The sequence below is a fragment of the Capra hircus genome, chromosome 22 (genome assembly GCF_001704415.2).
Source record: "Capra hircus breed San Clemente chromosome 22, ASM170441v1, whole genome shotgun sequence".
Lineage (NCBI taxonomy): Eukaryota > Metazoa > Chordata > Mammalia > Artiodactyla > Bovidae > Capra > Capra hircus.
The window spans coordinates 39,004,300-39,030,278 of NC_030829.1; the positions used below are offsets into that span (position 1 = coordinate 39,004,300).

The 25,979-nt window shown below is 40.7% G+C and overlaps 1 protein-coding gene across 4 annotated transcripts in view; it reads right to left on the reverse strand.

Moving 5' to 3' along the window:
- Window positions 6,587–25,979, reverse strand: part of PTPRG (protein tyrosine phosphatase, receptor type G) — a 772,648-nt gene continuing 753,255 nt past the window's right edge. For all 4 annotated transcript variants that reach the window (XM_018066932.1, XM_018066935.1, XM_018066931.1 and 1 more), the window contains 3 exons: window positions 25,665–25,807; window positions 11,799–11,934; window positions 6,587–11,237 (listed from right to left, as the gene is read on the reverse strand). In XM_018066932.1, coding sequence (XP_017922421.1) covers window positions 11,091–11,237; window positions 11,799–11,934; window positions 25,665–25,807 — 426 coding nt within the window. In that variant the 3' untranslated portion in view covers window positions 6,587–11,090. The remainder of the gene's footprint in view (window positions 11,238–11,798; window positions 11,935–25,664; window positions 25,808–25,979) is intronic.

Genomic DNA, 25,979 nt, shown 5'->3' on the forward strand with positions numbered 1-25,979 from the left:
TGGATCTCCTTGCAGTCCAAGGGACTCTCAAGAGTCTTCTCCAACACCACAGTTCAAAAGCATCAATTCTTTGGCACTCAGCTTTCTTCACAGTCCAACTCTCATATCCGTACATGACTACTGGAAAAACCATAGCCTTGACTAGACGGACCTTTGTTGGCAAAGTAATGTCTCGGCTTTTTAATATGCTGTCTAGGTTGGTCATAACTTTACTTCCAAGGAGCAAGCGTCTTTTTTGAGGCTGCAGTCACCATTTGCAGTGGTGTTGGAGCCCAGAAAAATAAAGTCAGCCGCTGTTTCCACTGTTTCCCCATCTATTTCCCATGAAGTGATGGGACCAGATGCCATGATCTTCGTTTTCTGAATGTTGAGCTTGAAGTCAACTTTTTCACTCTCCTCTTTCACTTTCATCAAGAGACTCTTTAGTTCCTCTTCACTTTCTGCCATAAGGGTAGTGCTAAGGGTGGTGCATATCTGAGGTTATTGATATTTCTCCTGGCAATCTTGATTCCAGCTTGTGCTTCCTGCAGTCCAGTGTTTCTCTTGATGTACTTTGCATAGAAGTTAAATAAGCAGGGTGACAATATACAGCCTTGACGTACTCCTTTTCCTATTTGGAACCAGTCTGTTGTTCTGTGTCCAGTTCTAACTATTGCTTCCTGACCTGCATACAGGTTTCTGAGGAGGCAGGTCAGGTGGTCTGGTATTCCCATCTCTTTCAGAATTTTCCACAGTTTATTGTGATCCACACAGTTGAAGGCTTTGGCATAGTCAGTAAAGCAGAAGTAGATGTTTTTCTGGAACTCTCTTGCTTTTTCGATGATCCAGCAGGTGTTGGCAATTGGATCTCTGGTTCCTTTGCCTTTTCTAAAACCAGCTTGAACATCTGGAAGTTCATGGTTCATGTATTGCTGAAGCCTGGCTTGGAGAATTTTGAGCATTACTTTACTGGCATGTGAGATGAGTGCAATTGTGTGGTAGTTTGAGCATTCTTGACATTGCCTTTCTTTGGGACTGGAATGTAAACTGACCTTTTCCAGTCCTGTGGCCACTGCTGAGTTTTCCAAATTTGCTGGCATATTGAGTGCAGCACTTTCACAGCATCATCTTTCAGGATTTGAAATAGCTCAACTGGAATTCCATCACCTCCACTAGCTTTGTTCGTAGTGATGCTTCCTAAGGCCCACTTGACTTCACATTCCAGGATGTCTGGCTCTAGGTGAGTGATCACACCATCGTGATTATCTTGGTCGTGAAGCTCTTTTCCGTACAGTTCTTCCGTGTATTCTTACCACCTCTTCTTAATATCTTCTGCTTCTGTTAGGTCCATCCCATTTCTGTCCTTTATCGAGCCCATCTTTGCATGAAATGTTCCCTTGGTATCTCTAATTTTCTTGAAGAGATCTCTTGTCTTTCCCATTCTATTGTTTTCCTCTATTTCTTTGTATTGATCACTGAGGAAGGCTTTCTTATCTCTCCTTGCTATTCTTTGGAGCTCTGCATTCAAATGGGTATATCTTTCCTTTTCTCCTTTGCTTTTCACGTCCCTTCTTTTCACAGCTATTTGTAAGGCCTCCCCAGACAGCCATTTTGCTTTTTTGCATTTCTTTTTCTTGGGATGGTCTTACTCCCTGTCTCCTGTACAGTGTCACGAACCTCTGTCCATAGTTCATCAGGCAGTCTGTCTATCAGATCTAGGCCCTACCATCTGTTTCTCACCGCAGGCCATTTCTCACTTTCGCCTGCGGCATGCTCTGCGGTGTATATGTGCCCCACCTCTTCACACATCCTTTTGTTGGTGCTTTGTTTAGCTTCAGCATCCTGGCTATTGTGAACAGTGCTGCAGGGAAAATTGGTGGTACGTGTATTTTTTTTGTGTTGGGGCTTCCCAGGTGGTGCTCGTGGTGAAGAACCTGCCTGCCCGCAGGAGATGTAAAAGATGTGGGTGTGATCCCTGGGTCAGGAAGATCCCCTGGAGGAGGGCGTGGCAGTCCACTCCAGTATTCCTGCCTGGAGAATCCCATGGACAGAGGGGCCTGGTGGGCTGCAGTCCATGGTGTCACAAGGAGCCGGATATGACTGAAGAGACTAGCAGGCAGCATGTATTTTTTTGTAAGTATGGTTTTCTTCGAATATCTGCCCCCAGGTGGTATGATAGAGTCATGTGATAGGTCAGTTTACAATTTTTTAAAGGAACATCCATAGTATTCTATGTTTTGGCTGTTCCCTATTTATGTTAAGACTTTGTAGGATCTGTTTCTTCCTCCAAACTTTCTGTAGCATTTATTGTTCACAGAATTTCTGATGATGGCCATTCTGATCCTTGTTAGGTGACTACATCAGTGCAGTTTCATGCGTGTGTTTGTAGTAATCAGTGATACTGAGCGTTTTCTCATGTGCTTCTTGGCCGTTATGTCTTCTCTGGATGAATGTGTTTGGGTCTTCTGCCTGTATTTTTGGGGGGATTGTTTTTTTTGGTGTTGAGCTGTATGATCTCTTCGTGAATTTTCACGATTAACCCCATTTTCATTGCTTGTTTGCAAATACTTTCTCTTATTCTGAGGCTTGTCTTTTTGTCCTGATGATGGTTTCCTTTGCTGTGCAGCAGGTTTTAAGTTTCCTTAGGTCCTGTTTGTTTATGTTTATTTTTATTTTCTTTACTGTGGGAGGTGTGTTTAAAAAAAGATCTTTTGTCCATTAAAATTCCTGGGATAATTCTTGAAAGTCAGGGGATGGTTTTAGAAAAGCATGGCCTGGTGCTCTCATGTCCGCACCCACAGAAAGTATTGAAAAAGCAAGAGTAAAACTGCCAATAGCACATGCTTTTTCTAGTCGGGAACAGTTGATTACTGGTGTGGTTAAAACTTAGAAGAATCCTATGTGACTTGTTGCAGTAGTCCAACAAAAAATACAGTTCAAATATGTATTTTTTAATATAGTTCAAGTATTCTTAAGCACTGTTGAGAGTTTTGTCCCACCAAAAGGTGTCTTGAGAAATAATCAATCCTACTACTAAGTTCATTTTAATTTTGCATGGTTATTATGCATCTTTCTATGAAAAACGGTGTTTCATACCCAGTATCCTATTGTAACAGCTCATCTCATATTATTTTTAGAAGTTCAATTTTGAGACATTTACAGGATTCATGAATCATGAAAACATTAAGTATTAGGATATGTGTTTTTAATTCAGTTTTTTCATGGAATTCAAGTGTATTTAATACTGAAATCAGATTTAAAATGTTGTGAATAAAATTATAAACTCTCAAGACTTTTAAAATTAAAGCATGAGGCATCAATATTTTTTTAATTTCTTAGAATTATTTCCCAGACTGTGTTCCCTTCAGGAGGATATATTCATATAAGAGAGAACTTAGGTTGAACAGTATGAGATGTTCTCTTCAGTGAGATAGAAAGTAATATTTTTTTCCCTGATAACCTTTTCGTGAAGTTCTAAAGTTGCAGAAAAATACAGAGACTAAAAAATCTTCCCTATCAGCTTCTCTGAATTATCAGATAGTAACAATTCCAGTTTTTATTCATATATGTGTTTGTGTATATATATATTGACATATATATGTATACATGTGAACAGAAAGAGGTTAAGTTGTACTTTTAAAACAATTATAGTGAAATATGCCAAGAGGTCAAATATACTCATTATGTATTCTAATTATTTATTCCTATTTATTCAGTAGAGCTTTGGCAGAGGGACAGATTATCTTGTATATATAATCAGATACTCTGGAATAATGTGGTTTATAGGCTTTAAGAATCTGGTAAAGAGAAAGGAAAGGCCTCTAATTTATGGTCACCCCTTCACAGTAGGATTGTCAGAGGCTGCATAGGTCTGGGGTGAGGAGACACGATGGTTGATGAAGACAGTGATAAATTGAAAGCAATGGGGAGTAAAGAAGATAAAAAAGGAATTACCACTAAGTATACTCGTGTGCAGGCCTGAGGGTTGAGGGAGGGCAGTGTCACCAGAGGTGGAGACAGCATTCATTTTTTTAAATAGTGCCACACAGTAATCTGCCCTTGGTGTTGGAGGTTAACAAATACGAAGCTTTTGGCGTCACTCTTCTGAAATTACAAAGCTTGTTCCTAAGAAAACAATTAACTTCCTTGGAATGGAGATTTCAGCCATTAGAGGCTGAGACAGTCAGGCTTGGGCATCGTGACCATCTATCTGTTCTGCCCCTCCCGATTCTGGGCGTAGGCTGTGTGGGTCATGCTCACCGTCCAGTTCTGTCCCCATTATCCCTCTTGGGTCTGGTTTGAAGTGCTCAGCTTCCTTACCAGTGAAGGAAATTCCTCACCACTACTGTTAGTTGGGTAAGCAAAGATAGTTGACTTTGTAGTAGACCTTTGTAAGAAAGGTCTGCTAAGCAATTTTTTAAAACTAAAGCAAACTTATAGGCTAGGTATGTAAGTTAGTATTCACTGACTTTCTCAAGAACTTCTCATTCACTCCTTGTAGCAGTCCTGTGAGGAAAACATCCGTTTCTCTTTTTCAGTTCAGTTCAGTCGCTCAGTCGTGTCTGAGTCTTTGCAACCCCATGGACTGCAGCACGCTAGGCTTCCCTGTCCATCACCAACTCCTGGAGCTTAAACTCATGTCAATCAAGTTGGTGATGCCATCCAACCATCTCATCCTCTGTCATCCCCTTCTCCTCCTGCCTTCAATCTTTCTCAGCATCAGGGTCTTTTCAAATGAGTCAGCTCTTCGCATCAGGTGGCCAAAGTATTGGAGTTTCAGCTTCAACCTCAGTCCTTCCAATGAATATCCAGGACTGACTTCCTGTAGGATGGACTGGTTGGATCTCCTTGCAGTCCAAGGGACTCTCAAGAGTCTTCTCCAACATGCCAGTTCAAATACAGTTGTTAGATCCTAATAAACTGTGGCCAAACTTCATGATCCCAAAAGTCAGTTTTACCTTGTTGGTTCTTGATTTCTAGTTCCTATCATTTTCTAGTACCTTTATGTTATTTCACCAAAACAGGCAGAAATGTAAAAACAGTGCTTTTAATTCTGTCTGTGAATCCAGGCTTGGTTAGTAGTGACTCATTTCTAAATCTCCATGTGCTCAACAGTCTAACCTGTTTGAAAATGGGGTTTTGAACCAGTGGCTTTTGCACTCGTTTCTTTGCTCCATTCTTTGTAACAAAAATGAAGTTTTCTTGTCTTGGTTTATTTCCTTTGAAAGCCATGGAGTAGAGAATAATTTGTTAATTATTTTGAACAGTCATACCTGCTGCCTCTTTGCCCCTTGCTGGCTTCCTAGTATTTTAATGATGGAAGACCAGTATAAATCCTGCTGCTGCTCCTCTTGGTTGATGGTTTACCAGCCTGAGGCAGATGATGGTCTGAAAATTCGTGGGCAGCTGCTCGGAGGATCCAGGCAAGGTAGACTGGTGATGGGCAGGCCGACGTGGTGGGACAGGCACAGACTGTGGTGAACTGGAGAGAACACGCCTCACCTGAAGGGGCGACAGCTCCTCTTCTACGGGTCTTGATGCCCAACTGAGAACAGGAGCCTAGGGTTTCAACCATGCACATTCTCCAAAAGAGCTTGAAATCTGAATCTTACTGTTAAAGTTTCCACTTTTTAGATGTTAGAAACTAGTAACTGCGATAAAGATGATGGCCTCAATATGTGGAGGGAATATGATCTACAGGTCAACCATCTGTGACCACTCATGTACTCTGTGATAGACAGGACTGAGTCCCTGTGGGTGTTTGAGGAAGACCAGGCTTCCCAGGTGGTGCTAGTGGGAAAAATCCACCTGCCAGTGCTGGAGATGCAGGAGGTGAGGGTTTGATCCCTTGGCCGGGAAGATCCCCTGGAGAAGGAAATGGCGACCCACTTTGGTGTCCTTGGCTGGAGAGTCCCATGGACTGGCAGGCTGCAGGTCCATAGGGTCACAGAGTCAGACATGACGGGGCAACTGAGCACACAGACAAAGGGTTACATCAGTAGAGTTCCGTTCTTTTGTACTGAGGGGTTGATGTAGGTACCACAAGAAGGATTAATATGCTGTTTGTCAAATTCCCAGTTACTTTTGGAGAGTGAACTATCAGTTCTTTATCTTGCTGGAAAGAAAAATAGGAGCCACAGTGATGAGTTGAATTCCTGTAGTGCTGCTCAAAGTTCAGAGAATGGTGGACCCAAGCTGCCCAGTTGGGGACTTGTGTTTGGAGATGGCAAAATGTCGCTCAGTAGAAGCAGTTACAGGATCTTATGTATGTATTTCATAGATCCTCCCAAAGTCTTGCCAACAAATGTCTCTCATTCTACAAAGTAAATATTTAGAGGGAGGAGTTGCTCCAAATCTATTTGATACACTGGATAAGACAATAATTCTTATAATTTAGCAGGAGGTTCATAAAGTGAGCACAGTTTCATTTGACATGTCGGTGAAATATTAGTTTACTCTTTAAAGGAGGAAGAACTCAGAAAAGACATTTCTGTGGTTTTCTGCCTGTGTGAAGATGACTCCTAATAATGATTTACTACCATGAAAACTAAGACCAAGGGTCTGTGTGTATAAACGTGACCCATTAAAAGAAACGAGTAATCTGATATTATTGGATGTAGGTATTTTCTTAGAAATGCTCAGCACTAATGAATACATCAAAAACCATACTTTATTTTATGTATAGCAATACAATTTACATATTAAATAACACTATAATAGAATGATTTGATATACTTTTAAACAGAAGAAAAAAGGGAAAAATTTCAGGTTACAAAACCCCTCCCCCCGAACAAATTAAAAAAAACAAAAACAGCACTTTATCCAAATGGGTCAATGCAACAAATGTATTCAGTGTGGCTAATTATGTCTAATTCCTATTGCACAAATGGTCAATGAAATTAAAAAAGAAAACCCAACTGTCACAATCACTGCCTCAAAGAAATAACACATGTTGGATTCTTTTGGAATGCAAAGATGGTTCTTGCTACTTCAATACACAGAAAGTTGAATTCACATATCCACCACAAAGGAAAAAAAAAAAAAAAAAACTATGACAGAATTGAAACTAGAAAAAAATTAGCTTTATATGAAAATATAAAATTCTATGATTATATACCATAGATACAAAGTTCCCAGAAGATGCTTATCCAAGCAACAAAATATTTACAGTTTTAATGATTTTCGCTATTTCAAAATGAAGTGAAAGAAACATGAATCCACACAAAGGCTGAATTATTTTTTTTCTTTTTTTAAGAAACGATGGCTACTTGCTAGTTTCAAATGTCCTAACAAAAAAGGAGTCACTACCCCAAATGTTGGAGAGTTGCGACATTTTATAAAATCGTTTGTCTCCTTTTCTGGAGATGTTTTATTTCTTAAAACTCAAGATTATTTTTCTTGAAATTAATTATCCTCTGTAGAAAATGCTTCCCTTTGCAAATATTTAACAAAAATACTAAAAACAGTTTAACAGCTAAGACAAAGTAGAGGCCAAATACCATTCTTACAACTCCTTCTGGTTTGTCGCATGCCTTCTTTCTAGAGATAAGTGAAGCCGAAATCGTATGTTAGATGGCAGCTATGGGCAAGCGCAAAGGGGCAAGTGAGATTACAGCGGTTTCAAAAAAAAAAAAAAAAAGCAGGCATTTTCCCTTCATATAAAAATTCACTGGCACCATTTGAACATAAACTTTAGGACTTGGAGTTGGAAATGTATTTTCCAATATAACTTGCTAGATTCTTAAGACAAACTAGGTTTTTGATTATTATTTCCTAAATTATGATGAGTTTGGGTTTCTTTAACATTTTTTTGCTTACAATTAGTATGTGTCTTTGGTAAATTGGTATCTATATTTTAAGTTTTAAATACAGTATATATGCGTTTAAGAAAATTCATAACAAGGCAGTTGTGCTGTCATTATAAAATAATTAAGGTTATCTGTTGATTTCGATATGTCACTCCGGGCTAAAACCTACAGCCTCCAGACCCTAAATGCCATAAACATCTCTGACCTTGCTGGACTTTTCAACTTGAAATTGACTCTGAAAGCTCCAAGGCATGAAAATTAGGAAAAGCGATTCACCTCATCTTAATCATCTTGAATTTCAGAAGGAAACTTTTTTTTAAAGTATGAAAGTATTGTGACTTTCAGATGCAGGAAAGTTCTTGGCACAGTGAGGTGTGTTTTCTCTGATGTCCAGCATGGCCACGTGTCCTGATCTTTGCAGTTCATTTTGAATGTGTGCCTTCTGCTTACCTAGAACTCATACACTCTAAAAGCTTATTTTTATAGCAGCACACAGTAATTTGCAGTAGCTATTTCCTTTCCTCCTGAGTGCATGGGCTAATAACCTTGTTATTTAGTTAAGCAATGTGCTTCTGTCTCAAAGAAAACACCATCTTTGAAACTCTTTGCCTCTGCAAAGACACAAGCGTATATTTGCCAATGCCATATGAATAATAATAGGATACACTCTATAGTCAAAGGGAGGAACTGCTGACTAAAACTATCCTCCACGAAGTGTGTTTGGACCCTTTTGGCAAGATGGGCAAACCGCAATTGCTTGTGGTTCAGTGGGTTAGGGTTTGTAGACTGGTTCAGGCCCACTACAGGCACTCGAATGCTCACAGAGAAATTCTAAGCCATCCTTGTGACGTTTCTGTTTTATCTCCAACCTATTTCTCTCTTTTATCATGATTCTGATACCCATGGAAGAGACGGTCACAGAATTGGAGGGTATGAATGTCCATGAATTGGGCCCTCTGTAATAGCACAGATAGTGAAGGACAGGGAAGCCTGGCGGGCTGCATTCTATGGGGTTGCGAAGTGTCGGACACGACTGAGTGACTCAACAATAGCACAGAAGGGAATACTTGCCATGTGTCCTGAAAAAATTAGAGGGACCACAAGCCCCAACCTGCATGTTGCTTCTGAAAGTTAGGTCCACTGTGCCATCCACTGAGGACAGTCAGCTCATGTCAACACTCTACAGCTAAAGTGAGCTCCGTAATGGACTAGTGACCTAGCTCTTGCCATGCGGAGGTGAAACCGTGCTGAAACCTTCCCCTTCCTGGTCTCCCTCAGCCAGCCCGTGGCGGTAGTGTTGGTGAGGTCAGGATTCTCCCTCAAGTGTTAGGCAGAGGCTCCGCACGTCACCTCTGATGGGAGCGGAGGGACGGTGAACGAGTCTGTGTCCTCCACCACTCACGGTTGGGCTCTCCTGTTCACATTTCCTCAAGCAAGCGCTCACAGTCCGTGAACAGTGGACCACCCTGTGTGGCTGACTCTGCGCGATGAGAAGATGAGATGAATCCTGGCAAGTTATGTTGTTTATGAAAACTTGGTTGACCTGGCCCGTGTGTTAGAAATCCCGGGCCAGGAGGCCTCAGCAGCTTTGGTCCTTTGAGCTCTGCTCCGACAAACTTCATAGAAAATCAACTCAGGACAAACAGAGTCTCCGTGCTGCTTATCATTCACGGACGTTTTAATGCCTAGCCAGAAAGTATGGTCACAGCTAGTGTGACCTGTTGGTTGATGTTTATTGACATAAAAAAATTAACCAAAACCCTTTTCCTCTTCCCAGGCTCAGTCCTGGTGATGGCTTAACTTCTGACAGAAGTCACCTGTCAAAAGCAAATATGCACCAGAAGAAACAGATCTCAGTAAGTAGCTTATCTTTCTAACTTGCTGAACTGAAATTTCTTGTGAATGCTCCTGATTTCCCCATGATGGATGGCAGGGTGAATGTGGCTCTGGGAAATTGCCTCCTTGGGCTCTGTGTCCCTATGAGCAGTCTCTTTTACTGAAGTGAACCTGTTTTTGAGGCTAAAATACACAAAAGCATACAAAGCTATGTCCTACTCTTAAGAACTCTTTCAAAATGTCACTGTTACCTTTCACTCAAGATTCTAATTCTCTCTCTCCATGTCAGATTTCTCCATGCGGAGGAACCTAGATAGTCCCAAGAATTTTTGCTAATTAATTAATACAATATTTTCAGTTTAAGTAGAAGAATACATGTAGTTAACGAGCTTTACCATGAAATATTTGGCCAAAAAGAAAGGAAAGAAAAGAAAGTAAGAATGTTAACTCTATAGGTAGTTTTTATTAGATTGCTATATGAGTAATAGGAATATTAGGACTACTTTCAAAATTATACACCTGCCAAGATTTGCATTATTCCACCTGCCAAGAGGTATGAAATTATAAACCATGAGGCATTAATGAAGACTCACTAAAGGATTTCATAACTGGAGTTACGTAAAATATTGCCATCTCTCTTTTGTAAAAGATGGCCCTGATTTGGGGGGCAGGGATGTAACTATTTCAGAGAGTCAAATGGAAATAACACACACTGTCCACATAGCTACTGTGAAAACTGTAATATAGAGATATCCTTTATTTTGACACAGTTGGGCATTTTTTAAAGCTAGGAATATAACTTTGAAACTAGGAAGTGATGTTCACATCAGATGACTCTTCAACCTTCTTGTTTCTTAATGGACACCTTCACCATCACAAATGGGACTCTCTCAAGGCCATGACATGGACAGGCCTTCAGAGGAGCCCCCCCGCCGCCACTATTCTTTAAAAAGAAAACAGCGCTCATCCACTCCATTAAAACACAGAAGGCATACAGAAGTACTGAGCAGTGCCTTAAAAAATAGGAGAGGACTGAGGAAGAGGACAGCATTGCCTGCTAGGAGGATGCAGCTGCTTTAGCAAGAGTAATAATTAAAAAAAAAAAAAATCAAGAGTCACTGTCATAACAAAGACCTTCACTATACTGAATTAAAAAGTAGCATGTATGGTGTCGTGGAATGTCACGTCAGGGTTTGCTGTAGTATCAGATTATAGGCAGTAACACTGATCAGGCAGTGCAAACTAGTAAAACCGTGTTTCACTGTGGGAAATGAACAGAGGTGCAAATGCTCAGTAGGATACCATTAAGACATAAAATGGCAAAAAATAAATATCAAAACTTTTATCAGTGTAAAAAGTAACTGGGTTATCATATAACCTAGACCTAGAGTCTGGCAAAAAAAAGGCCTCAAGAAAGTTCTCAGTCTTCAGAAGGTTTACAAATGAAGCATTCTTTCACGATTCCAGTCACACCAGCGACTCCATGCTCTCGGCAGGGTCCGACTCGTCCGCGGTGAGAGCGGCGCCGTTTCTGTCCACTGTCATGGGGCCATTTCCATTCTCTTTAGTGCTGACCAAGCTGAGCATCGCTTTGTAGACAAACTGGTACTGTTCCTGGAAAACGAGAGGAAGATGGTTTTGGAGCCGAAGAACAGCTTCATCTCATTTCATTGCAGGTAAAAGTACTGATTAAAAATCTAACTGTGAAAAATACACTAGAGACATGGGAATATATGTCTGTGCTCCTGAAGAAACTTACAAAATCATCTGTGGAATCCGTTATGATCAAAACCGACACCTGCTTTGTGTCCTTTGCATCTCTTACCTTGGAATGGTCCACTAAGATAATAAGAAATCTGTACTTTATCTTCAGAAAACACGACATACTCTAGAAAGCAGAGTTTGTTTGCTTAGCACTTCTGACATGTGGGCCAGAGAATCCTTTATTGCAGAGGGCCATCTCAGGTGTTGTGGTATGTTTAACAGTATCCCTGGGCTCCATTCACTTAACCCCATCCCCAGTGGTGATCATAAAAAGGGTCTCCGACATTGCCCAACATCCCCTAGGGGGCAAAATTACTCCACCCTCACCCCCATTGAGAATTACTGTTGAACAGGATGAGGCTGAGTTTCAGCTGATGTTGTACAGGTTTTGCAAATAAGCACAGTACTTACAATGTCTGTAAATACTCCAGGCCTCATCAGATTGATCATTTTTGCAACCTGGAAAACATCCACGGCATTTTCATTCTCCAGTTGCTGGGACAAGGTGGTAAGAGCACACAGCATTCCTGCTGAAACCGCGCCATACCTTGGGGGCAACAAAAGGAAAACCTATTGCAGGATCACTAAAAGACTGAATATACTGGAATGAAGTCACCGTCACATATTTCTGTAGACGCTAGGGAGCCTGAATTTATACCTATTCTAGAACACAAAAATGAATGAAATGCTGACAAGGGAAGAGATTTTAAGGTTAGCATAAAGGTGATACTTGTTCATAACGTGGCCTCTTTTGAGACTGGTTTATCATCAGTTGTTTCACTTGATGTCTAATTTGAAAAGTTCAAAATTAGACTTGCAAGGGCAATAAGATTTGACGTGAGGGAGGAGTTGGGTGATACGATAGGAAAAATAATATGGGGATTTTAACTGGAGGCTATGAGATAAGTAGGAAGAGGCAAAAAGCTCTGGAAAAAAAAATTATTTTTTAAATTCCAAATGGCTAAACTGAACTTTCAGAATCTGAATAAAAATGGAAATCTATGGCCCAAAAGGCAGTCAGAAAATTTTCACAGTGAGTTTCATATTTAGTAATTATTTCTGGCATGGAAGTGGAACTTTCCAAGTATGACCACCTTCTATAAAATTCTTGGAAAAATATGTTTCTGTTTGCTTCACACACAGGCACGAAAAAGGCTTAGAAAGGGTAGCAGGTATTTTCATCAGGCCATTTCAAAATGCTTTCTTGACCCCAGTATTTAAGAAATATTCTCCTACAATTTTCTACCTCATTACATTTAATTGTTTAATTCATTGGAATCTTATTCTTGTTTTGATGTAAGGCAGGGGTCTCATTTTAGTCATTTTTCCAACAGATAACCACTGGTGCCAGCATGTTACAGTGAACAGTCTCCTCTTTCCTCATTGATTTAGGCTGCCTTTTTAATAATTTGCCAAATTCTCATATACAGGCCTATTTCTGAACTCTCTGGTTTGGCCCTTTAATCTGCTTGTCTGTTTTTTGATACTGTATTTCCCCACAGTTGCTTAAATTCCCTTAGGTTTTTAGTAGTTTTGACACTTGATGAAGCAGGTTTATACAACAGTCTTGGCTGCTAGCAGTACAGTCACTGTTCCACTTTTAGGGCTTCAGACATACGTATTTGCATTTTTCACTTGTACACTCATTTCCACTTCTACCCTCCTACCTCATCCCATTCTACCTTATATTAACTGATACTGGACTGTCAAGGAATATAAATAGTTGTTGGGATTTTGGTTAGGCTGCACTGAATATCTTAAGTAGATCTGAGGAAATAGACCTCTTTTTGAGCTTTTCTGTTCATGAAGATCTCTTTCTTTCCATTTGCTCAGGTCTTTTATAGTTTTCACTTAGATTTTACAGTTTTCTGCATATTGTTGCTTAGTTGCTAAGTCGTGTCTGACTCTTTTGGGACCCCATGGATTACAGTTGACCAGGCTCTTCCATCCGTGGGATTCTCCAGGCAAGAATACTGCCATTTCCTTCTTCAGGGGATCTTTCTGACCCAGCGATCAAACCCCCGTCTCTGGTGTTGCCTACACTGGCAGGCAGGTTCTTTACCACTGAGCCACCAGGAAAGTCCAATTTTCTGTAGAGTCTTCCCCAATGTCATTTTAGGGTGATTCCTAGGTAGTTTCTGTTATTCCAAAGAATGGCCTCTCTTTAGGACATTAGTGTTTGGTTTCAGTGGCTATATATAGGGAAGTTATTGATTTTTCACATGGTGAACTTGTATTCAGCCACGTACAACTTTTTTTTAAGTTCTAATAATCTGTAGATTCTAGAACTTTTTTTAAGTTCTAACAATCTGTGGATTCTCTAGGTTAGTTGGCTACACCATCATCCGCCAATAACGCCAATTATGTCTTTCTTTTATACCTCTTACATCTTTTGCTTTTACTGCATTTGATAGGATATCAATAGTCTCCCATTCTGACACTGTAAAGAGTTACCATATTGTGTTATGGTAAAGCATCTACTTTCTTAATATTAAATAGAAGTATTTCTATAGGCATCTGAGAAATAACATTTAGCAAGTTAAAGAGAATGGTTTTGACTTTAAGTTTGCTTGAGAGTGTTTTCTTTTGGGGATGGGGATAATGAATGCGTGTCATTTTATTGTATGTTTTCAAACACCTATAAAAAAAAAGTCCTGAATTCACTGAGAACAGTTTTTTGGCACCATTTAACTAGCTCTGTATTTCTGGGAGAAATCTTTTTAAATGATGTATGTAATTCTTTCAATCTAACACACTGGGTTTTATTCGACAGCATTTTCTTCAGATCTTTGTACCTGTATTCAAGTAAGTAACAATGGCTTACACTGTTCCCTTCCATTCTGGTGTTAGCTTTGTCTGTTTTCTTAATCAAGGTGACATTACATGTTTTCTCTGTGTGCAACAAGTGTAGCCTGGTCAAAACGCAGTGGGCCTAGACAGGTTGAAAACTGTATATACCAGGCTTGTAAGTACTTTACATGTGCCAATGATTTTAATCCTCAGAAAAATCCAGGTACTATTAATATCCCCATTTTGAGGTTGAATGAACAATGTACATCCAGGTAAGTAACTGGGGTCATAGCTTGGGAGACGAGATTTTTTTTTGCTGCGGCTGATACACATTGGGGGCTCAGATCAGAGACTGGTAAGTACCATATGTTCCCTAAGTATCGTTTATTATGATTAGGTAGGCTTAACAATTTATTGGTATAGCATTATAAATAGTTTAAAATGTTTATTTCATTTCTTTTAAAACATTTATACGATTTTTAACCTGTTAGCAAAATACAAAGTATAGTAACCCTCATGGCTCTGTCACTAAACTACAACAATCATCAGCTTGCAGCTGCTCGCGTTTCATGCCTATTTCTGCCACACGTGTTTTGAAGCAAACCCCAGATTTTTTATCCATTAATAAATCAGTGTAAAATTCCAAAAGATAAGGACTTTAAAAATAAACATCATCTTATCACAGTTAACAATTTTTAAAACATTTGAGGACTACAGGTTAAGTGGGAGACTTTTTTTTCCTTCCCCCATGGTAAATTATGCCTTCTCTGCTTTTTTCACCATTTTCCAGAGTTGTATCTCTTGTTAATACAATTTAAGCAATAAAGTTGATCTGCTTCCCGGGTGGCTCAGATGGTAAAGCATCTGCCTGCATTGCAGGAGGCCCAGGTTTGATCCGTGGGTCAGGAAGATCCCCTGGAGAAGGAAATGGCAACCCACTCCAGTACTCTTGCCTGGAAAATTCCATGGATGGAGGAGTCTGGTGGGCTACAGTCCATGGGGCGGCAGAGAGTCGGGCATGACTTCACTTTCACTTTCATCCTTGCCTCCATTTCATTACTATTTGCTCTCATTCTTAGTACATTTTGTGGATTTATTTAGTTCTTTTTCTGGGTTCTCCAGTTGAAAGCTCAGTTGTTCTTTTTTTTAATATTTTCTCCAATATATGGATATATATATGTATATATAGATACATACATTTTTTCCCCCTCTGAGTGTGTATCCTGTTAGGTTTTGAAAGTAACTATCAGAGCCTCTGTGTTAAAAATTGGTCATCAATTTGACTCCATGGTCAATGTGGGGCAGTACTGAGTCTGAGTAATGGACCGTAGCCTGGATCCTTATTTCAGCTTAAAGTGACAACTACTGTAAGTTCAAAATCCAATGAAGTTTAAATGTGACTCATCATCTGAAGAGATTCTCAGTGATGGTCGAGGTGTTTAAGCAGTCTTTACTCCCCCCAGTCTGAACTACTAGTAGCTCCTCGACTATATACGGCGTTTCTTCCACTGTCCCTGCTTTTGTCTTTCTCGCCCCTATACTTGGAATGTCCTTCTCTTGGGTACAGACTTTAACATTTATGTATTTAATTTAGAAATGTTTACATAAAAAAAATAGAACTTTAGAAATATAGTTGACTTATAATGTGACAATCTCTGCTGTATAGCAACGTGACTCAGTTCAACACACGTATACATTCTTTTTTTCCTACTCTTTTCCATGAGAGTTTATGCCAGAAAGCCCCCTGTGGAATATACAATAGGACCATGTTGTTTATCTGTCCTCTGTATAATAGGTTGCATCCACAGACCCCAAGCTCCCCATCTACCCCCCCCACGCCCCTTCTCCCGCTTCGCGAGCACACGTCTGACCTCTGTATGTGTGAGTCTGCTTCTGCTTTGCAGGTAGGTGCATCTGCGCCGTATTTTAAATCCCACAGATAAGTGATGCCATATGGTATCTGTCTTTCTCTGACTTACTTCACTTAGTATGATGTTCTCTAGGTCCATCCATCTTGCTGCAATGACATTGTTTCACTCTTTTTAATGCAGGCGTAGTATTCCACTGTGGATGTGTCCCACTTTATCCATTCCTCTGTTGATGGGGGCACATTACAGTTATAGGCCACTGCTGGACCAGCCTTGTTAACTGTGGTTTTCAGATCTTTTCTCTGAATGTTACTATTCTTTGTATCCTGATAATTCATTTTAATATCTCATCCCTTTATTCAGTTATTACAGAATCTTCAGGCCATGATTTTTTTTCAGCTTTTTTTCTTCCTCGTTCATCTCTCTCTCCATAGATCATCCCTTAGATCGATGTCAGAACTTCTGTATCTGACTTCCATATCTGAGTCTAATTGTAGTTTTGCCCATTCTACTACTAGCCCGTCTCTTATCCTTTCCATTTATTAGCCTCTAATTTGTTCCAATTTCATAATAAGTGTTTCTGATTCATTTCATTAAATCTTTAGAATGATGACTGCTCTTTTAACTCTGATTCACTGTATTATTTTTTTCTTGTTCATTATGTTGTCTTTCTTCAGATTCTAAAATGAACTGAGTTTACCTTCTCATTATAGCATAGCTAGGATTTCCCACCTCCTCCACCCCAATCATTTGTATTAATGTTTTTCAACGTTTAACCTTTTAATCTCTGCTTAATTTGTTCTAGTGAAACTTTTTTCCTTCTCCCTTTCGAGCTAACCTTAGCCATTAGTTAGGAAAGTCAGGTAGTATGTGGTTTATTATGCAGTGTGCGCTCCATGTGGGATTACTCTGCCCTTTGCCTGGGTTGTCTTTCCTTAATACTTAGCCACTCTTAAATAAGTATCTAAATAAAAGGAAAGTCCTACAAAATAAGACTTTAAACATGACTAGAAAGTAGGTCAAATCAAATCAAATGCACAGATACTTTGAAGTATCAGTCTTGAAAGACTGAAAAAGGCCATTCTCTTTTAGAAGTGTAGGAATTCAGCAGGATTAAAGGAGGTTTGTCAAGTCTCATGCATTTGCACTTCACATTACAGAGACTTGGTGGAAAAGCGACGCAGGTAATTTATAACTTAGCTAATACAAGAATAGTATATAAATTCACTGGTTTGGTAGTTTGCCACTTTCTTAAAGGGCCCCCTTGAGAGTAACAGTGCTTTAACTCTTAGCTGTTACAGTGTATTCTCATCTTCCTCTGTCAATGCTTCAAACAATTGAAAGCAATTTCCCAATATACAGTAATATTTTTAAGTGGCTCTGTCTATATTCATTTGAAGAGACACTGGGGTTCCTTCTATCATCAGTATGTATAATACCTATGGCCTTTTGCCACTTAATTACACTTTTTACTACTTCATATAATTATTGCTGAAAGCAACTACTTTGTATAATTACCATTATTGTTGTTTTGCTTATGCGATGTTTTAAAAATCATAACCGAGATGGCAATGCAGGGGTAAAAACCCTGTCACTATGAAGGAAGTGAAGCTTCCTTTCAAAATTATTACGGCAGGAAGGAAAACAGAGTTAAAGCTTGAATATACATTAATCCTGGAATAATGGCAACTCAAGCCTGTAAGACTTTTGGAAGTGGATGAAAAAATAAAGGCAAGTTATTCTGACTGGTGTGAGATCTGCCTAACTGTGCCTTTGATTTGCATTTCTCTAATAATGAGCGGTGCTGAGCATCTTTTCATGTGTCTGCTGGTCATCTGTATGTCTCCTTTGAGAAATGTCTATTTAGGTCTTCTCCCACTTTTTGACTGGGTTGTTTGCTTTAGGATGTTGAGCTGCATGAGCTGTGTGTATATTTTGAAGACTAATTCCTAGCTGGTTACAGAGTTGCAAGTATTTTCTCCCATTCTGGGGGCTGTCTTTCTGTTGTCTGTGGTTTCCTTTGTTTGTGGAAAAGCTTTTGAGTTTAGTTAGGTCTCATGTGTTTCTTATTTCCATTATATAGGAGATGGATCAAAACAGATACTGCTGTGACTTACGTCAGTGTTGTTCTATGAGTGTTGTTCTATGTTTTCTTCTAAGAACTTCACAGAGTCTGGTCTTGCCTTTAGGTTTTTAATTTGTTCAGAGTTATTTTTGTGTATGGTGTTAGCTGTTGTTCAGCTGCTCAGTCATGTCCGACTCTTTGTAACCCATGGGCTGGAGCAGCCAGGCTTCCCTGTCCTTCACTGTCTCCCAGAGTTTGTTCAGACTCGTGTCCATCGAGTCGGTGATGCCATCCAACCATCTCGTCCTCTGTCGTTCCCTCCTTCTCCTGCCTTCAATCGTTCCCAGCACCAGGGTCTTTTCAAATGAGTTGGCTCTTTGCATCAGGTGGCCAAAGTATTGGAGCTTCAGCATCAGTCCTTCCAAAGAATATTCAGGGTTGATTACCTTTAGGATTGACTGGTTTGATCTTGTAGTGAAAGGGACTCTCGAGAATCTACTCCAAAACCACAGTTCAAAAGCATCACTACTTTGGCGCTCAGCCTTCTTTATGGTCCAGCTCTCACATTTACACATGACTGTTTCTTTTCTCAGCTCTTTGTAAACCTCCTCAGACAACCATTTTGCCTTTTTGCATTTCTTTTTCTTGGGAAAGGTTTTGATCACTACCTCCTGTACAATGTTACGAACCTCTGTCCACGGTTCTTCTAGCAATCTGTCAGATCTAATCCCTTGATTCTATTTGTCACTTCCACTGTATAATCATTGGGTTTCCCTGGTAGCTCACCTGTAAAGAATCCACCTGCAATGCAGAAGCCCCGAGTTTGATCCCTGGGTCAGGAAGATCCCCTGGAGAAGGGATAGGCTACCCACTCCAGTATTCTGGCCTGGAGAATTCCATGGACTGTACAGTTCATGGAGTTGCGAAGTTCGACATGACTGAGCAACTTTCACTTTTTCAATGTCTAATCTTAAGAGATTTGATTTAGGTCAGACCTGAATGGCCTAGTGGTTTTCCCTATGTTCTTCAATTTGAGTCTGAATTTGGCAATAAGCAGTTCATGATCTGAGCCACAGTCAGGTCCCGGTCTTGTTTTTGCTGACTGTATAGAGTTTCTCCATCTTTCGCTGCAAAGAATATAATCAGTCTGATTTTGGTGCTGACCATTTGGTGATGTCCATGTGTATGGTGTTAGAGAATGTTCTGATTTCATTCTTTTAAATGTAGGTGTCCAGTTTTCCCAGCACCACTTAGTGAAGAGACTGTTTTTGCTCCATTGTATATTCTTGCCTCCTTTGTTGTAGGTTAATTGACCTTAAATGCATGGGTTTATTCTGGACTTCGTATCCTGTTCCATTGGTCTACATTTCTGTAGCTTGTAGTATAGTCTGAAGTCAGGAAGCCTGATTCCTCCAGCTTTTTTCTTTCTCAGGCTTGCTTTGGTTATTTGGAATCTTCTGTGTTTCCATACAAATTAAAAAATCTCTTGTTCTAGTTCTATGAAAATGCCATTAGTAATCTGATAGGGAGTCACCGAATCTGTAGATTAACCTGGGTGGTATATTTTAACATGTTCTTGGATTGGAAGCATCGATATTGTTATCCCTCTCCATCTGTTGCTGTTGTCTTTAAGTTCTTTCTTAACAGTTTTCAGAGTGCAGGCCTTTTGCCTCCTTCAGTTCAGTTGCTCAGTCGTGTCTGACTCTTAGCGACCCCATGAATCGCAGCATGCCAGGCCTCCCTGTCCATCACCAACTCCCGGAGTTCACTCAGACTCACGTCCATTGAGTCAGTGATGCCATCCAGCCATCTCATCCTCTGTCGTCCCCTTCTCCTCCTGCCCCCAATCCCTCCCAGCATCAGAGTCTTTTCCAATGAGTCAACTCTGCACGAGGTGTCCAAAGTATTGGAGCTTCAGCTTTAGCATCAGTCCTTCCAAGGAACACCCAGGACTGATCTCCCTTAGGATGGACTGGTTAGACCTACTTGCAGTCCAAGGGACTCTCAAGAGTATTCTCCAATGCCACAGTTCAAAAGCATCAATTCTTCGGCACTCAGCTTTCTTCGCGGTCCAACTCTCACATCCATACATGACCACTGGAAAAACCATAGCCTTGACTAGACGGACGTTTGTTGGCAAAGTAATGTCTCTGCTTTTCAATATGCTATTGTAGGTTGGTCATAACTTTCCTTCTAAGGAGTGAGTGAAAGTGAAGTTGCTCAGTCGTGTCTGACTCTTTGCAACCCCATGGACTGGAGCCTACCAGGCTCCTCCATCCATGAGATTTTCCAGGCAAGAATATTGGAGTGGGTTGCCATTTCCTTCTCCAGGAGATCTTCCCAACCCCGGGATTGAACCCAGGTCTCCCACAATGCAAGCAGATGTTTATCCTCTGAGCCACCCCAAGGAGTAAGTGTCTTTTAATTTCATGGCTACAGTCACCATCTGCAGTGATTTTGGAGCCCAAAAAAATAAAGTCTGACACTGTTTCCCTATCTATTTGCCATGAAGTGATGGGACCAGATGCCATGATCTTCGTTTTGTGAATGTTGAGCTTTAAGCCAACTTTTTCACTCTCCTCTTTCACTTTCATCAAGAGGCTTTTTAGTTCCCCTTCACTTTCTGCCATAAGGGTAGTGTCATCTGCATATCTGAGGTTATTGTTATTTCTCCTGGCAATCTTGATTCCAGCTTGTGCTTCCTCCAGCCCAGCGTTTCTCAGGATGTACTGTGCATATAAGTTACATAAGCAGGGTGACAAAATACAGCCTTGATGTACTCCTTTTCCTATTTGGAACCAGTCTGTTGTTCCATGTCCAGTTCTAACTGTTGCTTCCTGACCTACATATAGGTTTCTCAAGAGGCAGGTCAGGTGGTCTGGTGTTCCCATCTCTTTCAGAATTTTCCAAGTTTATTGTGATCCACACAGTTGAAGGCTTTGGCATAGTCAATAAAGCAGAAATAGATGTTTTTCTGGAACTCTCTTGCTTTTTCGATGATCCAGCGGATGTTGGCAATTTGATCTCTGGTTCCTCTGCATTTTCTAAAACCAGCTTGAACATCTGGAAGTTCACAGTTCAGGTATTGCTGAAGCCTGGCTTGGAGAATTTTGAGCATTACTTTACTGGTGTGAGATGAGTGCAATTGTGCGGTAGTTTAAGCATTCTTTGGCATTGCCTTTCTTTGGGACTGGAATGTAAACTGACCTTTTCCAGTCCTGTGGCCACTGCTGAGTTTTCCAAATGTGCTGGCATATTGAGTGCAGCACTTTCAAGCATCATCTTTCATGATTTGAAAGAGCTCAACTAGAATTCCATCACCTCCACTGGCTTTGTTTGTAGTGATGCTTTCTAAGGCCCACTTGACCTCACATTCCAGGATGTCTGGCTCTAGGTGAGTGATCACACCATCGTGATTATCTTGGTCATGAAGATCTTTTCCGTACAGTTCTGTGTATTCTTGCCACCTCTTCTTAATATCTTCTGCTTCCATTAGGTCCATACCATTTCTGTCTTTTATTGAGCCCATGTTTGCATGAAATGTTCCCTTGGTATCTCTAACTTTCTTGAAGAGATCTCCAGTCTTCCCCATTCTGTTGTTTTCCTCTATTTCCTTGTATTGATCGCTGAGGAAGGCTTTCCTATCTCTCCTTGCTATTCTTTGGAACTCTGCATTCAAATGGCTATATCTTTCCTTTTGTCCTCTGCTTTTCGCTTCTCGTCTTTTCACAGCTGTTTGTAAGTCCTCCCCAGACAGCCATTTTGCTTTTTTGCATTTCATTTCCATGGGGATGGTCTTGATCCCTGTCTCCTGTACAATGTCACAAACCTCATTCCATAGTTCATCAGGCACTCTATCACATCTAGTCACTTAAATTTGCCTCCTTAGGTAGGTTTATTCCTAGGTATTTTATTCTTTTTGATTTGATGGTAAACAGGATTGTTTCTTTAACTGGAAATGCTTTACTGGTAATAATTTTTGAGCAAGGGGGTCCTATGTTTTCACTTTACCCTGGACCTTACACATTAGTAGCTGGTGCTGGCTCTGATCCTTGCTCACCAGATACATGTGCACACAGGCCCTAGGACTTACCTTTGCAGCCCTCATTTCCTCACACAGGAAGAGCGGATCCTAAAATTACTCCCCTCATGGGGTGATTTTGAGGATTAAAAGAAGGACTCAATTAGTTCTAACTTGAGGGGGTGTCTTTACAACAGCTGGTTCAGAAAGCAGTCCATATATTTCAGAAGCATTTGCTATAGACCATCTCAGGTCAAAATTAACAATTATTGAAAACCCTCTAAAAGAGCTTTTTCTTATTTGGCCGTTAGCTATCAGTCTTTACTGTATCAGACATTAGAGCTGAGAAAACATTGAAACACACCACCATGCAAGCACACATTCCCTTCGCTGTCAGAGTGGGGATGTCACCTGGGTCAGGTCACTCTGAGAAACTCCTCTGTACACTCAAGACAGAATAAGAGTGAACAAGGCTACCAGTATCTTTGTATTATTCTGAAAACTGCTGTCTGCCTGGATTACCTAGAAGGTGATCCAAGAGACCGTCCCGCCGCCCTTCCCAATCGGGGACCCTCAGATCCCACTCTGAAAACTGCTGAATGAAATCAGCCCACTCTGGCATGCAACAGGGTGGTAGATTCACACAAGAAACCAGCCTTTTGGTTCTGTAAGTGAAGGTCTAAGCTACTACTGTCTCATAAAATGGTGTAAGAACCATGACTGTGTTCCACACTCTTCTGAGGAAAATAGGCTCTGTGTTTGCCATTTGACAGTAATGATACAGATCAGCCTCTGGATAGGACTGTCTTGAGCAGACGAACATAGGAAGCTGAGAACAAAGCGGTTTGCCTTTAACCTATGCCTGTGCTCAAACTGAATGAGTGTACTTTTCGTTGAGGAAGTTTTACCCTTAGAGATCGTTTTATCTAGAAACTCCATTCACCTGGCACACAGCTGTGAGGACCAGGAAGACAGCACAGTTTGTGCGCTAGAAGTTTAACTCTCGGTCAGTGGAAGCACCCAGGCCTTTCCAAGCCTCCCCCCACCTATTTTTTGACAGGGCTTTAAAAACTTTGTAAATTGGCTTTATAGTCCACAGATAAATGTAAGCAGGTAAAATAACAATAACCAAAACAAAAACAAGGCTCTCCGGGCAAAGTTCATATATAAGCACATATCCTGAATAATGGGTAAGTCATCCTAACTTGAAACACAGTACCAACTCATATCAGTATCTTTCTACTACCCACTGTGTGTCAGGCATAGGACTTCACTCTATGGAGAATGGGACAAATGAGCTCACACTGCTGGTCTCTGCAGTGTGGGGCTGACAGTCATGTAAACAAGCAGTGAGAAGCGGATCTGATAAACAGGAATGGCACTGGTAAAGATGTGTTGTCTGTGAATGATCACCTCTGGGATGAATTAGAGACAGTTTCAAAGAGAGTGAGTGCCTTTTGAGGTGTGTGTTGAATGAGAAGCCAGGGGGACAGGGATGATAGCTGGGGCAGAGTAGACTTCAACCAGGCTGCAGAAGGATTTGAAAAGTGTACTGAAAGCCTGCGGAGCATCTGCAAGCTCTGGGGGCCAATGATACATGGAGGTGAGGAGGCACAAAGAAGGACTTTGATGTCTTTCTGGTTTGTACAACTAAGTGGATGGGAGCAGGACGGGAGGCTGAGCTTGGACCTACAGATACTAGACTTGAGGTGTCTGTAGGCTAGCAGGAAGGGATATTTAGAGGTGCAAAAGGTAAGATGGAAACTGAAAGGTAACTGGCATTCAGAGTGCTGTACTAGAGCTAGCAACTACTTAAAAATTTCAAATTTGCTCAAGTAATGTAGAAAAATAATTTTAATGGACTCACTTCTCTCTTAAAGATGGTGGGTAAATGAATGAACACTTGATCGTTGGGGGCTTTTCATCCAGCTCACCTACGTAACATGTGAAGATGCACTAGTGTAGGATTAACTTGCTCTTTTCTTATTTAGACCTAAGAACAAGCTGTATCTGATTAAGTCCAGAGGTAACATATGCAGCCTGTAGTGTAAAATGAAAATCTCTGCATAAGACAATCCACCCCAAAGCTATATATAGATGAATGAATCAAACAGTTCTGTTAAAATTGTACTTTTTTTTCCCCTTTCTCCGTTCTGTAATATAAGATCAGCTGCATTCCTGACTTAAGGGCAGATCCTTGGAGTACTATTAGTACCCCAAAATCCAAAACAAAACCGGGCAGCAACATCAGAATTTGGCCTGAATTGCTAAAAGCTGGTAAAATCCGGAAGGTATTTGAAAAGCTAACCCAGATTAGTGGGGAGGAGGGAGACTCTAGAAGCAGTCCTCACTTTCTGCTATAACTGCATATCCTACAGTTGCTTAGACTAGGAGCAAGTATCTAGTTATTCTGAAGCTGTCTGTGTCATTTAAACACTACTGCTGGTTGTCACATTTCCAGGGATCTTACTTACTGGTGGTGGTTTAGTTGCTAACTTGTGTCCAACTCTTGGGACACCATAGACTGTAGCCTCTTAGTTCTTCTTAATCTAATTAAGAGGCAGGCTAACATTCTGAAATAGTCACTATTTTAAAAAGACCATCAGACTCCTTGGAAGGAGCCAGTCATGTGGCTTGCTTCAAACTGGTGACAGTACTGACCTCCGCCAGAAGTCTCATTTCCTCTGACAGCAACAGTTCAAAGCAAAGGCTTATTTTATAAGCTTCACTGTGAAATGTATTAATATCTACTCTAGCAGAGGGGGTGGTAATTTAATAGTAAATGCCTAACAACGTGCTGACTAAGGAAGCTACCTACCGTGGAACCTGGGCTAGAGGCTTGTGAGACTTGAAACCATCTGCCACTGTCTGGCAGGTCAAGTCCCAGCTATGAAGTCTGACTCCAGATATTCACACACCATTAGGTATATCTAGGACCCTGTCCCTCTCATTAAAGTGAGAGTGTGCGGGGTCTGAACTCCATTCGGACACCTAGCAGCTTTGAGCTAGAAGCAAATCATGCTTTACCTTTAAACCACCAGAGACAGTAAACTTCAAAACATAATGTAAACTATAAATATTATTAAGAGTTAACTTTATGACTACTAATCAACTAAACATATTTTAAAAGGTTTTCTACCTAGTGTTTGTTGAAAATCAGTGTAAGGATTTAAAGATAATATAAACTATGCCATGTAAATTAGTATAAATGTAAACATGTACATTACTGTCTAGTTTGCATTACTGAAACAGAAAACCTAGGAAAGCATGCAGATATATTGCGGTAGGCTAAGACACAGTACTATCTAGAAAGATGAACCCTAGAGCAGAACCTGAAGCCTCTGACAGACTAAAATGCACAACATTTTACACCAGTGCACACTAGAAACCGCATGGACCCAGTAGAAACCACGACATGTGCACATTAGAAATACCCTGGAATTGTCGCCTGCAGAGAGAGGGCTTGTGAGTCTCTCCCTCCTCCCTCCTCCTATCACAGTGCAACAGGAAAATGGAAAAAACCTGGTACATACTCATCATGCACAATGGTGGGGCCGTCCCTTGTCAAGGCCTCTTCCTTGATGACGTTGATGAGCTCAAAAGTACTGCTGATGGGGGCGTCCGGGTTGGGCCACTTGGGGCACTGGAAATGTCGGACTTCGAGGACATAGTCATCCTGCAACCAGCATGACACGAGTCACAGGTCACCCTTCACTTCACCCCATCTACAGTCTTAACAACTGGGACTTGCTAGCACATAGTACAGACCACTGAAGAACACCATGATTGCCAGGAGACCCAAGCTGCTCTAAGGAGGAAAGTACTAGGGAGGTCTCTGCCTGACAGTT